The 12,652-nt window shown below is 47.4% G+C and overlaps 1 protein-coding gene and 2 long non-coding RNA genes across 5 annotated transcripts; all 3 read right to left on the bottom strand.

Moving 5' to 3' along the window:
- Nucleotides 1-846: 846 nt before the first annotated feature.
- LOC122387158 lies at nucleotides 847-7,209 on the bottom strand. Its single transcript, XR_006257510.1, has 2 exons — nucleotides 7,029-7,209; nucleotides 847-969 (listed from the first exon to the last, which is right to left on the bottom strand). It is a non-coding gene; the product is annotated as an uncharacterized LOC122387158 (long non-coding RNA).
- On the bottom strand, nucleotides 4,540-6,899 carry LOC122387157. Its single transcript, XR_006257509.1, has 2 exons — nucleotides 6,724-6,899; nucleotides 4,540-5,036 (listed from the first exon to the last, which is right to left on the bottom strand). It is a non-coding gene; the product is annotated as an uncharacterized LOC122387157 (long non-coding RNA).
- A 521-nt stretch (nucleotides 7,210-7,730) lies between the features above and the next one.
- On the bottom strand, nucleotides 7,731-12,260 carry LOC122387155. Of its 3 annotated transcripts, none has more exons than XM_043377068.1 (2): nucleotides 12,140-12,260; nucleotides 7,731-11,074 (listed from the first exon to the last, which is right to left on the bottom strand). In XM_043377068.1, exon 2 carries the CDS (start codon nucleotides 11,058-11,060, stop codon nucleotides 8,406-8,408), a length of 2,655 nt encoding a protein of 884 aa, XP_043233003.1. In that variant the 5' UTR covers nucleotides 11,061-11,074; nucleotides 12,140-12,260; the 3' UTR covers nucleotides 7,731-8,405. The 3 variants fall into 3 exon arrangements, with proteins under 3 accessions (XP_043233003.1, XP_043233004.1, XP_043233002.1); XM_043377069.1 differs by having other exon boundaries at nucleotides 7,731-11,076; nucleotides 12,219-12,243; XM_043377067.1 differs by having other exon boundaries at nucleotides 7,731-11,079; nucleotides 12,139-12,214.
- Between the last annotated feature and the right edge of the window lie 392 nt (nucleotides 12,261-12,652).

Raw genomic sequence — 12,652 nt, 5'->3', positions numbered from 1 at the left:
TTCGTGAATGCGCTCTGCACCTACCCCGACAAGGAGCTGTCGAAGGCGACAGTCCCGGTCTTCGACCGTCACCTGTAGTACTTAAATGATCGGCTGGTGACTGGAGCTTTTCGACCCAGACCCTCGGGATCAATCAAGTCATGGTGTGGGTAATAGACTTGCAGGAGAGGGAGGACGAGGACCCGCCCCACAAGCCCTTAGTGGACACCATTAACGCCGCTCTCGCGACCAAGACGTTGGCGAGCTTCCTCACACCATCGTTCAAACAGCTCTCAAGGATCCACGACCTGGACGCAGGGCTCATCATCAATGACCAAGACCACTGGGAGGACAGTAGCTACCAACGCGCCGCTCATGTGGTCCGGGAGCTACGGGCGGTGAATGACTTCACCAGGCGCGGTGCGGCACTGATGTAGGCCTGGCACTCATGAAAGACGAAGATAAGCGCCAGTTATCCTCCATGTCGTTAAAGATAACAGAAAACGCTAGCCTGAAGCCCGAAGATCGGCTGCAACTGCTACCCAGGTCACACACAAAGGGATCTGGGTGTCCACTGCCCATGATATCCCTCCCTCCAATGAGGCGCCAATAATCTACAAAAGGGGGGAACTGGAGTAGCGTAGTACATAGACCAGTGGTCCGGTGTGACCGAAATGCGTGGAATATCGATAAACAATATGAAAATGACTAAGAAATGCCTTATTATCATCCAAATACAGTTACATAGCATAGTCAGAACAGAATTTGATGATATCGAAATTTCCTACAAAAATCTCAACTTTGACTTCGATTCGCGACCTCTAAATATCAATATTTTCCCACAAAAATTTGCCTACCTTATTTTTGACGGGAATGGAACCGTTAAACCACCCGCACGCATTAAAAATCAAAAATCGATTTTTAAGTGCCACCCTAGTACCCGTGGATTATCATGTATTGTGCCTATTGTTACTAATTGAATCATTTTACCTCGATAGGCGGCGGCCGCGGCCATAACGGCCGGAGCGACACCAGCGCCACCATCGGCGGCTGGTCGGAACTATCGCAACGGATCGCACGTTAATTCAAATTATTTAGTAACGATACGTTATGCGTCAACGAAACCAGGGGCGGCGCCACGGGTTTTCGATAGGGGGGGACGGGGACCGAAAATCGAAAATCCCAAAAGTAGATACTGATCGTGTATGCAAAAAAAAAAGAGGCACGTAACGCCGCGAAACTTGGCAAGGCCCAAAGGCCAAAACACATCGAATGGTGCATCCCGTTTCCAAACTTATCCTAGGACACCTAAGATCGATCACCTTTTCAAGCATCCTTGCCTCTAAATCAAAATTTGCAGTCTTGCCAACTCAAAGCTGGTGTCCTACAAGCTGCGAATTGCTTAGGTATGAGTAGCAGTGCCAGCTATTCTTACGTTTCGTACATTCAAATTTTCGATCTTACGTCTGGTCAGCTTCAGGGCTTCACCATCATATAGTCATGGAGGAAAAGTGGGAATGTCTTCTGCTCTGACAAGTGCGCCAAAACTGCAATATAATTTGAGAATCATGACATCACCACCTGATCCATATGCAACGGGCAGGGTGCAGCTAATGGCTAGCCGTCAGTGGTCATGTCATCGGTGGTCACTCAAAAGGGACAACGGTGAAAACAGGGCGCCTGGGGCGATTTGATCAAGGTTCGTGAAATTTACACGTGACGTTTGCCATATAGAAGGCCCGTAGAGCGGGAAAAGTTCCAAATGTCACGTGAATAATATGCCCTCCGGCGCCCTGTTTTCACCGGCGTCCCTCAAAAGGCCATGCTAGGTCATGGAAGGTCACCAGCCGTTATTTGATCACACTTTCTGATGGATTTTACTTGCCAAGAGCTTCGCGGGAAAAACGAGCGCATGCACCGTTGAAAAAAAAAATTGAGTGAAAGGGTCTCAGGTCCGGCGACCTCTGCAGGTGAAATGCCCCAGGGTAGGATTCCGGTCCTTGTTGATTAACTTCGTCAAAAATGGCAGTAGAGCTGTGATGTCGGCACCATTGTGTTCGTCATGATCGAGCTGGCACGACCTGCATCGTTCTCATATTCACCCTCCAATCGTAACAACTACAGCAGGGATTGGCAAATGGCGGGGCACCCCCTTTGGGAGGTAATGAAGGTCTCTGGAAACCTCATCCCACATCTCTTTAGCATTAGTGGCTCTCCTTATGGAACAGGTTTCTTGACTGGTCTGTTTCACCCCAGAATTCAAAGACTAGTCAAGGCAAAACCGAGCGCACCACAGTGAGCACAATTTGATAAGCTGGTGTATCTCAATTTTCATGTAGAAACTTTCACGTATCACGGACCTAAAACCCTTTCGTGCACTCATGCAAAAGCAACTGCCATGTTTCAACAGCTGGTAATGGCATTTTCATAGCCGCTGACGTAAGAAGGGGAGGGATGGGGGGCTCGATTAGACCCCCAGCCGTTCGGCCGCCGACCGAACTTAGCTTTGCAGAAAAAAAAACGAGTGCTATCGAACCCCTTGACGAGAGGGAGCCGATGCTATATCCAATTATAAGGTCTTGGGCTACTGCGTGCTTTTTTGGTCCTGCCTGTGATCTATCCGAACACTTCTCCCCACAAGTGCTGGGGTTAAATGGCATATATTTCAAATGGTTCCTGTGGTAGAACTGCCATGCTTGAATTTGACTAATTAGGAATGGAAAATTTTCATATAGTAACGGAAATCTATGGAATTTCAGTGAACTTGGTTTTATCGGCAATGGGGTCTGGCAGTGGGGTGGGGAGGTAATAAGTAATAACCCTGCCTGGCGCCCCAAAAAGGGGGCACGATCCCCGAGGCCCTGCCGATCACCTTATAACTACAGGCATCACAGCTCCACACCTTTTGCAGATGGCCAGGACCCCCTGCGATGCATCCCAACAGCAATCTTTATTCAGAACCTGCCTTGATTAACCAGCGATGCATTAAATGCGACGGACAGCTCTATAATGCATTATTATCAACTATTGAACGGGCCTCGCCGATAGGGGGGTACTGTACCCCCCTAACTTTCGATAGCGGGGGACCTGTCCCCCCCGTCCCCCCCGGTGGCGCCGCCCATGAACGAAACCTTTACTGAAAATTTAAGAAAAATGCATTTCATATTATAGCTTAATTTCATGATACATCTCGCGATGTAAATAGGTATTTTAATGGATAATTTGATTAGTAAATAATTGCATCCCTTCAATTAACTAATAATATCATTGCACATATTTCGCATTCGATAAATGCCCCACCGGAATATGAAAGCCCACAAAGTAAGCTTTCTAAAAATGCATATTAGTCACAAGTCAGTGATGGCTTATGCTACTTTTGACGCGATTGTTTTCGTTATCGGTCGATATAACATACACTTTTACTTTATTCCAATGCGTACAACTCAGTCAAATTTGAATATTACGTTAATGCCCCAGTAGATATTTAAACATCAATTAATTGCCGTTCGAATGATGTTACGCATGCCTCAATGGTGCCTACCCTAAGCTACTTTTTTCTCGTGTCTTGATAAGCAAGCACTAGGCAAAATTGTGGTATCACCATAATTAACTAATAAAATTAATGAATAAATGACACCTTCGATAAATGCCCCACCGGAATACGAAAGCCCACAAAGTAAGCTTTCTAAAAATGTATATTAGCCACAAGTCAGTGATGGCTTATGCTACTTTTGACGCGATTGTTTTCGTTATCGGTCGATATAACATACACTTTTACTATATTTCAATGCTTACAACTCAGTCAAATTTGAATATTACGTTAATGCCCCAGTAGATAATCAAACAGCAATTAATTGCTATTCGAATGATGGTACCCATACCCCCATTGCGCCTAGCCTAAGCTGCTTTTACCCCCTGTCTTCATTGCCAATCACTGGGTGCAATAGCGGTCTCAGGCCTTATCCGGGCAAAAATGATTTTTAGGGTGAGGGGACAAACGCTAAAGCTATTTCTTTCGAATGTGGCTACTTAAGCGTTTCAAATAAGAGTAAAATTGGGGAACTTCACTTACCTGAACATAATTTACTTAATCTTAAAAATTGACTATCTAATCAAAGTATCAGTAGGCATGATCCAAACATGTAGGTACCTAGGCATGGCGGCGATGGGAGATACCTGTCAGGGTGCGGGCCAGTTATTTTCATGTTCAATCTCTTCATATTGACGCAATCAACGTCACGTAAATATATAATGTATATTCTTCGCAAGTAGCATATCAATACATTTATCACAAATCTAATGCAGTCACATAAACACATTTTGACACGCACGCTCACGCACCAGATTCTGATGCGCCAACATTTTGATAGGTGCACATTCGCTCGCAATTCAAGTCACATAACAATTTTTAGCTGCCTTCAACAGTCGGCGGCCGTCCTGCGTCAAGGCATGTCACATTCCGTCCTGTTTTTCAACAGGTTGTTGGGTAAACACTTGCATAGATTCTGCCCGCCCAGTAGTTAAATCGCAAACATGAAATAACTGAATACGAAGAAGAAAAAAAAAACGGGCCGATCATGGACAACAAGAACACCGACAGGAACATTTTCATTAAGTTCGCAACCTCGTGGCGAAGTTAATCGAGATCACGACTTATCGTCCTATAGGTTCATGACTTTTACACACTTTAGAAGTAGCAGTCGCAGCTGCATCCCGCTTTGGAGGCCGAGGAAATCCATGGCAGGAGGGCAAAAACAAGAACAATATGATTTTGTGACGGCCGGCTTTATCTAAATTACTGAACTCTTCTTTTCGTCCCGAACAGTGATTTTTCCTCGGCATGCTTTTTTACTCCGAATGAACTCGTGACTCGAGGTTTAGGAATTTCGCGCCGATTGAAGTTCGTCGGAAGCACGGAGGACGTTTCTTTGTCTAGGACGAGTGGTACGCGTGCCTCCATTGCGTGTAGCCCCACTGCGTTTCCAGCTGGCAAATCTCGGTGCTGACGATGTCCTTTAGGTCCACTAAACGTTGATGCACGTAGGTGTCGCACTCATCTGTAAAGAAAAGCCAAATTGTCACAAAAACATTTTCTTCAGTGTCACTGTCATTCACCAGAAGGCTCATATTTAAAACCCCTTAGCCCTAGGTTAAAAGATATTATGAGGAATTTCGGTCCCCACTAGTGAAACTTCACATTCATGCGTGAACAGCCTGATGGTAATATTCTTATTTGTTAAACAATAAATACAAACTGATAACTGACACTGACACTACTATGAATCAGCCCAGAAAAAGAGCATACTACCTAGGTACTTGACAAATGGGATACCAATTTCAAAGAAAGTAAGTCAATTCTTCAAAGCAGCCTGAATCAATATATGCAGGCTAGAAGCATATGCCTACTATCTGAGGAGTTAACAGGCAGCCGTTTAATGAAGTGGGTTGCAGACTGCAGAGCCACCACAACAATTCTTGAAACTGCACATGAGTGACACATGTTCTGATTTCAGCAGCATGTTGTAATGGCATTGGGTGGTAATGGCATACTAATAAATTTAGTAGGCACTACTCGTTGCATCAATGTTAAATAGGGAAGATCAATACATACTCGGGAAGCTGATGTCAAAGGTAGTTATGAAAGAATCACTTCAAACAAGTTATGAAAATGTTGTGAAAGGGTTCCAAATAATTTACAAAAGGGCAGTGTCGAATGACTCATCACAAAATTATATTAATGCTTGGGTGTTAGAGGGGAAAATTCCTCTCCAAAAAAAGGGATGAGGGTGGTATATTCTTGATAAGGTTAGCCCCGCCCCCCAAAAAAATTGAAATAAAGAACAGAAGAAGGAAAAATTGCACTTTCCTGTACAATGGTAGAATCTGATGCGATCATGCAATTAGATGCTCTTTCATGAGTGGTAAATTGCTATTGAAAGTTGGAGGTGGGAGTGGAAAATTATTTTCATTTGGATGTCTTGTTCCACCCAAATTGACAAATTTTGGGACACTGCGAATGAGTTATGAAAATTTTGCCAAAGGGTTCAACAAGTAAACAAAAGTGTTGTTTGAAATGAGTTATGTAAAGGCTGTGAAAGAGTTATGAAGAATTTGCAAAAGGGTTCCTTCAAAAGAGTTCCGAAAAGGTTCCGAAAGAGTTACAATGAGTTAATGAAGAGACTTTCCGAATGAGATATGAAAAAGTTGTCAGAGGGTCACAAATAATCTATGAGAAATTTGCTTTAAATGAATTATGAAAGGGCTGTGACAGGGTTACAATAAGTTAATGAAAAGCCTCTTTCGAATGAGTCAGGAAAATGTCGCGAAAGGGTTGCAAATAATTTACGAAAGGGTTATTTTGAATGAGCTATGAAAATATTGAACATAGTTAAAAATAAGTTATGAAAGGGTTACTCTGAATAAACTAATAAAAGGCTGAGAAAGGGTTACCATGAGTTTACGAAAGGGCTGTTTCAAATAAGTTATGAAAAGGCTGCGAAAGGGTTACGAAGGGCTTGCGTAAAGGCTTAGTGAAAGGGTTGTGAGTTGTGACCGAACAAGTTGCGAAAAAATCACAACAGCTTTAGGAAAAGAATATGAATGGATAAAGAAGTAACAAATTTTGTTGCAACAAGTGAGGAACAATGTCACACTAATGGGGCTATAATTATACTCAGAAATAAAAAGCATCTCAGTCTAATCCATGAAGACTAAAGAGCAGGCTGCACTTAATTGGTGGCTTACCTCGAAATCACTGGCCGACTCACCCCTTCCACTAGATTGATCGGGCGATTAAACACCTTTTTTCAAATAACGGAAACCCAGGCAATTGCCTAAAACCCAGAAGAAACGTTTGAACCGCTGGAAATGCCGAGAAATTGGCGGCAATATACATTATACAGGGAGGGTACACTGCGCAACAAATGTCTCATAAGCGCATGGAACGTATGCAGTTTCCAAAGCTCTTGATAATATCAAGAACATGTTTTTTTTTCTTCTAATCCCCATCTGGCCAAATGTCCGCCTTTACACGGGGCCTGCACCCTAACGTAAGCTTTTGCTAGTTATTTTAGAAACCCGCGTTTACCGTCAAACCGTCAAAAATTCCTCCGCGAGTACTTCTTTCCGGCTTTCGGTGCAAGAGGAAAACAGCCGGTCGGGCTTTAACAATTGGTAAGTTCTTATGCCGCTCGGTAGAATTTCTAGGTAAATTTTCACGGTAGCGTTTTTTGGTAGGTAGTTTGGTGCAAGAGAATCTATGTATAATCTGAATTTACCTAGGTAGGTAGTTTGGTGCAAGAGGCCTCTGGTCAGGAAATGTAGACGAGTTCGGAGAGACGGCCGGCATGCCGAATTGTGCAATCGTCAGAGTCGAGGCCGTGTCAGGGACGCCGTGCGGGTGCCGAGTAGACGGTCAGCTGGTCTGACCTCAGGAGTCAGTCTCGGGGAGGGAACAGTCGAGTGGCGCGCCTGTCTTGACGGCCGATCACGGGCAGGTGAGAGTGTGACAATAACAGCAGCGCTGTCGCCACCGGGGCGATGCAGCAAAACGCCCGCTCAGTATCAGTAGTGGCCTGTCTTGTAGTTATGAGCCATACTGTGTTGAATAGTCACTGGAGGAGCGATGCTCTGTTTTTGGTCCGAAAGTGGGTAGAAGCTAGTGATAGCTCGGTGAGTGGCAGACGGCAGGTCAAACGAGATAGCGCAATGGATCCAGCGCAGGGCAGCCCAGGTCCGGGGGATATCAGGCATAATACGATTTTTGGCATATGTTTATTACATATCCGAGAACTCGGGTTACGAAATCACACCGGTGTCCTCCAAACATGAACATACAGACATACACCATGTGAGCCTTCCACGCTTAGTCCCCTGTACAACTGGCAAGACGGGAGATAGGTAGCGGCATCGAACACGGCAAACAACCCCCTCAAACCCACGTGAGCGTCAACATACGCTGCAATGTACACCCAACAGTGACGGCCCAGTGGTGACGAATACAATCATGCGAGAAGATACGGTCTCAGGCGCCAAATCCTGTGGTTTTGGGGAAGCATCATAGCCCTGCTCAATTTCACATTACCAGCTCCGATTTGAAAGAAGATACGGGTCGCTTGCGATCATAAGAATATACCCTGATCATCGTTCCAAGCGGTTCATTATACAATATTCAATATTTCTTGAAAGGCTAGATCGAGAATCAAGATGTAGGCGACAAATAATTATAATTTACATGGAAGTACGTTCAATATAATACATTCAATGCCAGATCGAATACGAGCACATCCGACGACAAACACGGACTCCCACACAACTGTGCATGCACTGTTCGTGTGCATGCACTGTTTGTGTGCATGCAACCCCCTCCCCTGCCACTCCCCCGTCCGCCGTGCCGGGTCGGCACTGGCCGCTGCTTAGGAGCGGCGTCATGCCCTCTCCCCGGGGCCGTCGACTGGCGTGCCGGAGGAACTGACACCCTCCCTCACTTCTACCACATCGCCATTGACGCGCCGAGGCCCAGCAAGCGAGTCCGGAGACTTAGCAGGCAGTTCAGCTTTCTTGGACTCGGAAACCACCTCCTCACTGCACTCTGAAGACAAGGTCACTAGATCAACAATCGTCTCAGATGCTGTGCCATTTTCAACCTTTACCGCGCTACGCGAATCAGGCGCATCAGTCTTCTCGTCTTTCCCACTGTTGATCATCACCTTATTTTCAGGTCCATCCACTGTCCCGTTGCTTTCATCTCTTTTCGTCGTTTCAACCCCTGTTTCGAACAACTCTACATCCATCGGGACGTCCTCGTGATCACTATCATCCAAACCGAAGGTGTCTGCGCCGGCCGGCTCCTCACGGTTCACCTCCAGCTCCTCGTCAGTCACCTCAGACTCCTCCGAGTCCTCGTCCTCCTGATCCTCATCCTCGTCCTCGTTCTCTTCCTTCTTCTTCCCGTCTCCGTCCTTGTCCGTCTCGGCGCGCTTCATCCGCCGCTCAGCATCCACAGTCTCCTGACGCTGCACAAACTCGCTAAACACCTCATTGAGCTTCTTGGAACCCTCAGCGGCGCTCTGAGCTAGCTTCTCGCCCAGAGTCGGATCTGCGGCGGACGGGTCGCGGCCGCGCCACTCCTCGGCGCCGGTCAGCGCATCCATGGACTCTGCGAGCGCGGCGCGGCGCCGCTTCTGCAGCAGCGCCCCGAGCTGCTGGAACGCCTCCTTGGCCTGGTCGTGCAGCGCCGTCGGGCCGAGCTGCAGTCGACAGCGCTGGTTCGCCTGCTCGATCAGACTCAGCACGTCCTTGAAGTCGGGGAACTCGCGAGTGCGGTTGACGAACTTCTCGATGCGCCGGTTGATCTCCGGGTAGCGGGTGCCGTCGAAGCGGATGCGACGCGAGTCGAGCTTCTCAGCCTCCTCGGCGGCACCCACTAGCCGGCAGTAGTAGCGGTACACCTGCACGTAGCGCCGCTTCAGGCGCGCGCCCACGATGTAGGACGAGCCGGCGGCGTCATCCCAGTCCACCTCCTGCTCCTCCTGACGCACGATCTCGCGCTCCAGCCGGCGCAGCGTCTTCTCTAACTTGGCCACGTGACGTCGATGTCTACGTTTCTCCTTTTCGTCCTCCTCAGAAAGCGTCACAGAGCCGTTCACTGTCGCAGAGGGTGAGGTCGATGTCTTCGGTGCGTCACCTGCATTAGCTTTCTTCGATTTGTCAACTTTGTCTGCGACTTTGGCGATATTATTCGTCGTTGCTGTATCAGTCTTGACCGCGGCGGCGTTTGGTTTCACCGCTGCTCCCGGCGCGGTGCGGCTCTGCGCCGACGAAGCCACGATCTTGAACTGGTCGAGCTGCTCTAGGAAGCCGCGCACCACGGTGAAGCACCGGTCCGGTTCTGCACGTAGCCGCTCGGCACACTGGCGCGTCACACCGATCAGGTGCTGGACACGCCCGGGACGGCCGCTGGTCAGCGCCAGCACGGCAGCGTGGCGGCGCCGCACCTTCGCCTCTATCTTCAGCTCGGGCCCGGACAGCAGCGGCTTCAGCAGCGTGCACACCTCCTCCAGGCCCTCCTGACAGGGGTCCGGCTCTGGTTTCTGTTCCGGTTCCGGCTTCGGCTTCAACGTCTCCTCAGTCTTCTGGTCAACGCGACACAGGCGTGCACGCTTGGGCTCCGGGATGGCCTTCTCGCCGCCAGCATCACCAGCCGGTCGTTTGGAGCGAGCGTTGCGGTCATCCGCGACAGACTTGGAGCACTCGCCGTTCGGCAGGCGACGATCACGGTGTTTGAGCCGTTCTGCGTCATCGTCCCGCCTGCAGTCAGCTTTGGTCACACCGAGCTCGGCAGCCAACGAACGGCGACTGCCCGAGTGACGGCCGTTGACAGTTTCTGAACCACTGGGCGTGGCACCATGTGCAGGTTTCGCCCCAGAGGAAGAGACCTTCGCAGAGGCCTTATCAGAAGAGAGCTTAGTGAGCGTCACCTTTACGGAGGGATGTTTGGATGGGCTACTGTGAGAACTTGCGCTAGAATGATGGCTCGCTGATTTCGAGTGACGATCCTCGGAACTCTTCTCCGAGCGATGGTGATTTGAACTTTTGTCAGAATGATGCGAGCTTTTCTTTGAATGTTTGGAACTCGTGCTCTCTTTTGGATCCCTGCTAGATGACTTTTTAGAAGAGGCGTTGTTAGAAGTCCGGGCAGGCGACTGATCGTCGTCTGAGAGATAGAGCGTGATGATGCTCTTTCCCGAGGACGTCCGCTCCTTTTCGCGCCGACCTTTGTCCCGATGGGAGGGAGACTGGTGGCTCGCCCGACGATCCGACGAGCGGTGGCTCGAGTGCCGAGACGACCTATCAGATGAAGCCCTGGAAGAATGCTCCGACGAACGATGGGAGGAACGCTCCGATGAACGATGAGAGGAATAGTGTGACTGGTGTCCCTTGTCTCGACGTGATTTGTATGAAAATATGTCATTCCACTGTTTTGCAGTCTTATCTTTCTTGCTGTCTGATGTGCCTTTTCTGTGTTGCTGAGCAGCAGGAGGAGTAAAGTCATCATCACTTAATATTATTATATCAGCCATCTTGTTGAGAGCACCTGAAACAAACATCAAGTGTAAGTTCTCTCTCAAACACTTTTAAGCATTCTACAATTTGGTGCATATCAGCCATAGCCACAGACGGTGCATAGCCACTTCATATTAGTGTATTGCCTCCTGATGAGGATATAACCTTAGCAAGAATAGCTATTGGACGGCTATAGAAACCATGTCAAATTGTAATATGCCAAAACTTCTCATGCATTAATGCATCAATAATGCATAAGTAGCAACCTTTACAACCAGGCTTTAAAGTGACCATCCCACCTTAACATTAGTTTTGAGTTGAGATAGCCAAATTGGTGGCCATGGCCTGAAAATACCGGTTTGGGCAGTGGGCACTCACGACATCGAAAAATGCTTTAATTTGGAGATATGGAATCTCAAACTTGCAGTTTTCGGATTCTAAGGGGCTAATGCATTGGAATGCCCCCTTAGAATTTGTGACGTCAGAGCAGATCTAACGATTTTAAATCTTTTACTAAAACGTTTGGTAGCATGCTGTGGTATATTCCGCTTTGCTCGCAACAAGTGCCGCACTTTCAAATAAAGTCGCTAGGAACAGAGGAGATCCTAAAAAGTAAACAAGAGTAAAAGTCTAATATCTTGAAAACCAGTGAATATTTTTCTATGAAATTTGGTAGATATTTGTTTTCGCTTTTTCTGAACCGAGCGACATCACTTTCATGCCAATTCATTAACTTTTTTGAAGGTGGGAGGGTCCCTTTAATAAACATAAGGGCACTGACAGCACAAACACCTTAATATGAATACCCAAGATGAAGAGAATGTGCTCTGTAACACACAAAAATGGTGTTGGCGGGTCAGTAGAAAACACTTGAATGGAAGTCACAATTGAAACAGAGTATCCAATGGTACAAATTCTGAATGTGAGCCAACTGCCAAACTCTAATGATATGCATACAGCGAGAAGCTAGTAAAAAAGGTTCAACTGAAAAAAAAACATATGGATCAAGAATAGACAGAAAAACATCTAAAGCTCAGAGTACTAGCAATTTCCCATCACAGCACTTCCATAAATTGTAAAAAAAAATAGTACCTACCTACACAGCATCAGTCTGAGCTCGTAAATATGAAACAAGCCTTGTGGATATATTCTCGCTTTGAGACCTTTGATTCCTTTGATTGATATCAATATATTGGCATGCAATTCTGTGGACTTTGGGTTTGTTCCCGTCGCTCAAGGCCATATAACCAGGTATGGTCATCAGGCTTTTTTTTACCGTCCCCCTACCGGGCCCGAATGACGTCACTGGGATGGTAACTCGCCGGCCGCCGTCCGTAGCCATTATGGAGGACGGACGTTTAAATACGTTTTCAGCGGATTTTAGTGCAGTTTTGATGTCCGATGCAAGGCAGAACGGTGTGATGTTTCATCAGTGAAGCAAATCAGGACCAGCTGTTACTCGAACCAAAGATTTGGCGACATTATTGGGATCGGACCGAGCCAACGTGCGCCCCGCCGGTGATCCGGCCAGCACATCGGCGGCTCTCTCGTAGATGAAAATCGCCATAGTTTTGCGCCAGGCTTCGGAGTCAATGGATTTCTGGTGACT

The sequence above is a fragment of the Amphibalanus amphitrite genome, unplaced genomic scaffold (genome assembly GCF_019059575.1).
Source record: "Amphibalanus amphitrite isolate SeventyFive unplaced genomic scaffold, NRLGWU_Aamphi_draft 000275F_arrow, whole genome shotgun sequence".
NCBI classification, from domain to species: Eukaryota; Metazoa; Arthropoda; class Thecostraca; order Balanomorpha; family Balanidae; genus Amphibalanus; species Amphibalanus amphitrite.
This window is presented reverse-complemented; position numbering and strand designations above follow the sequence as displayed.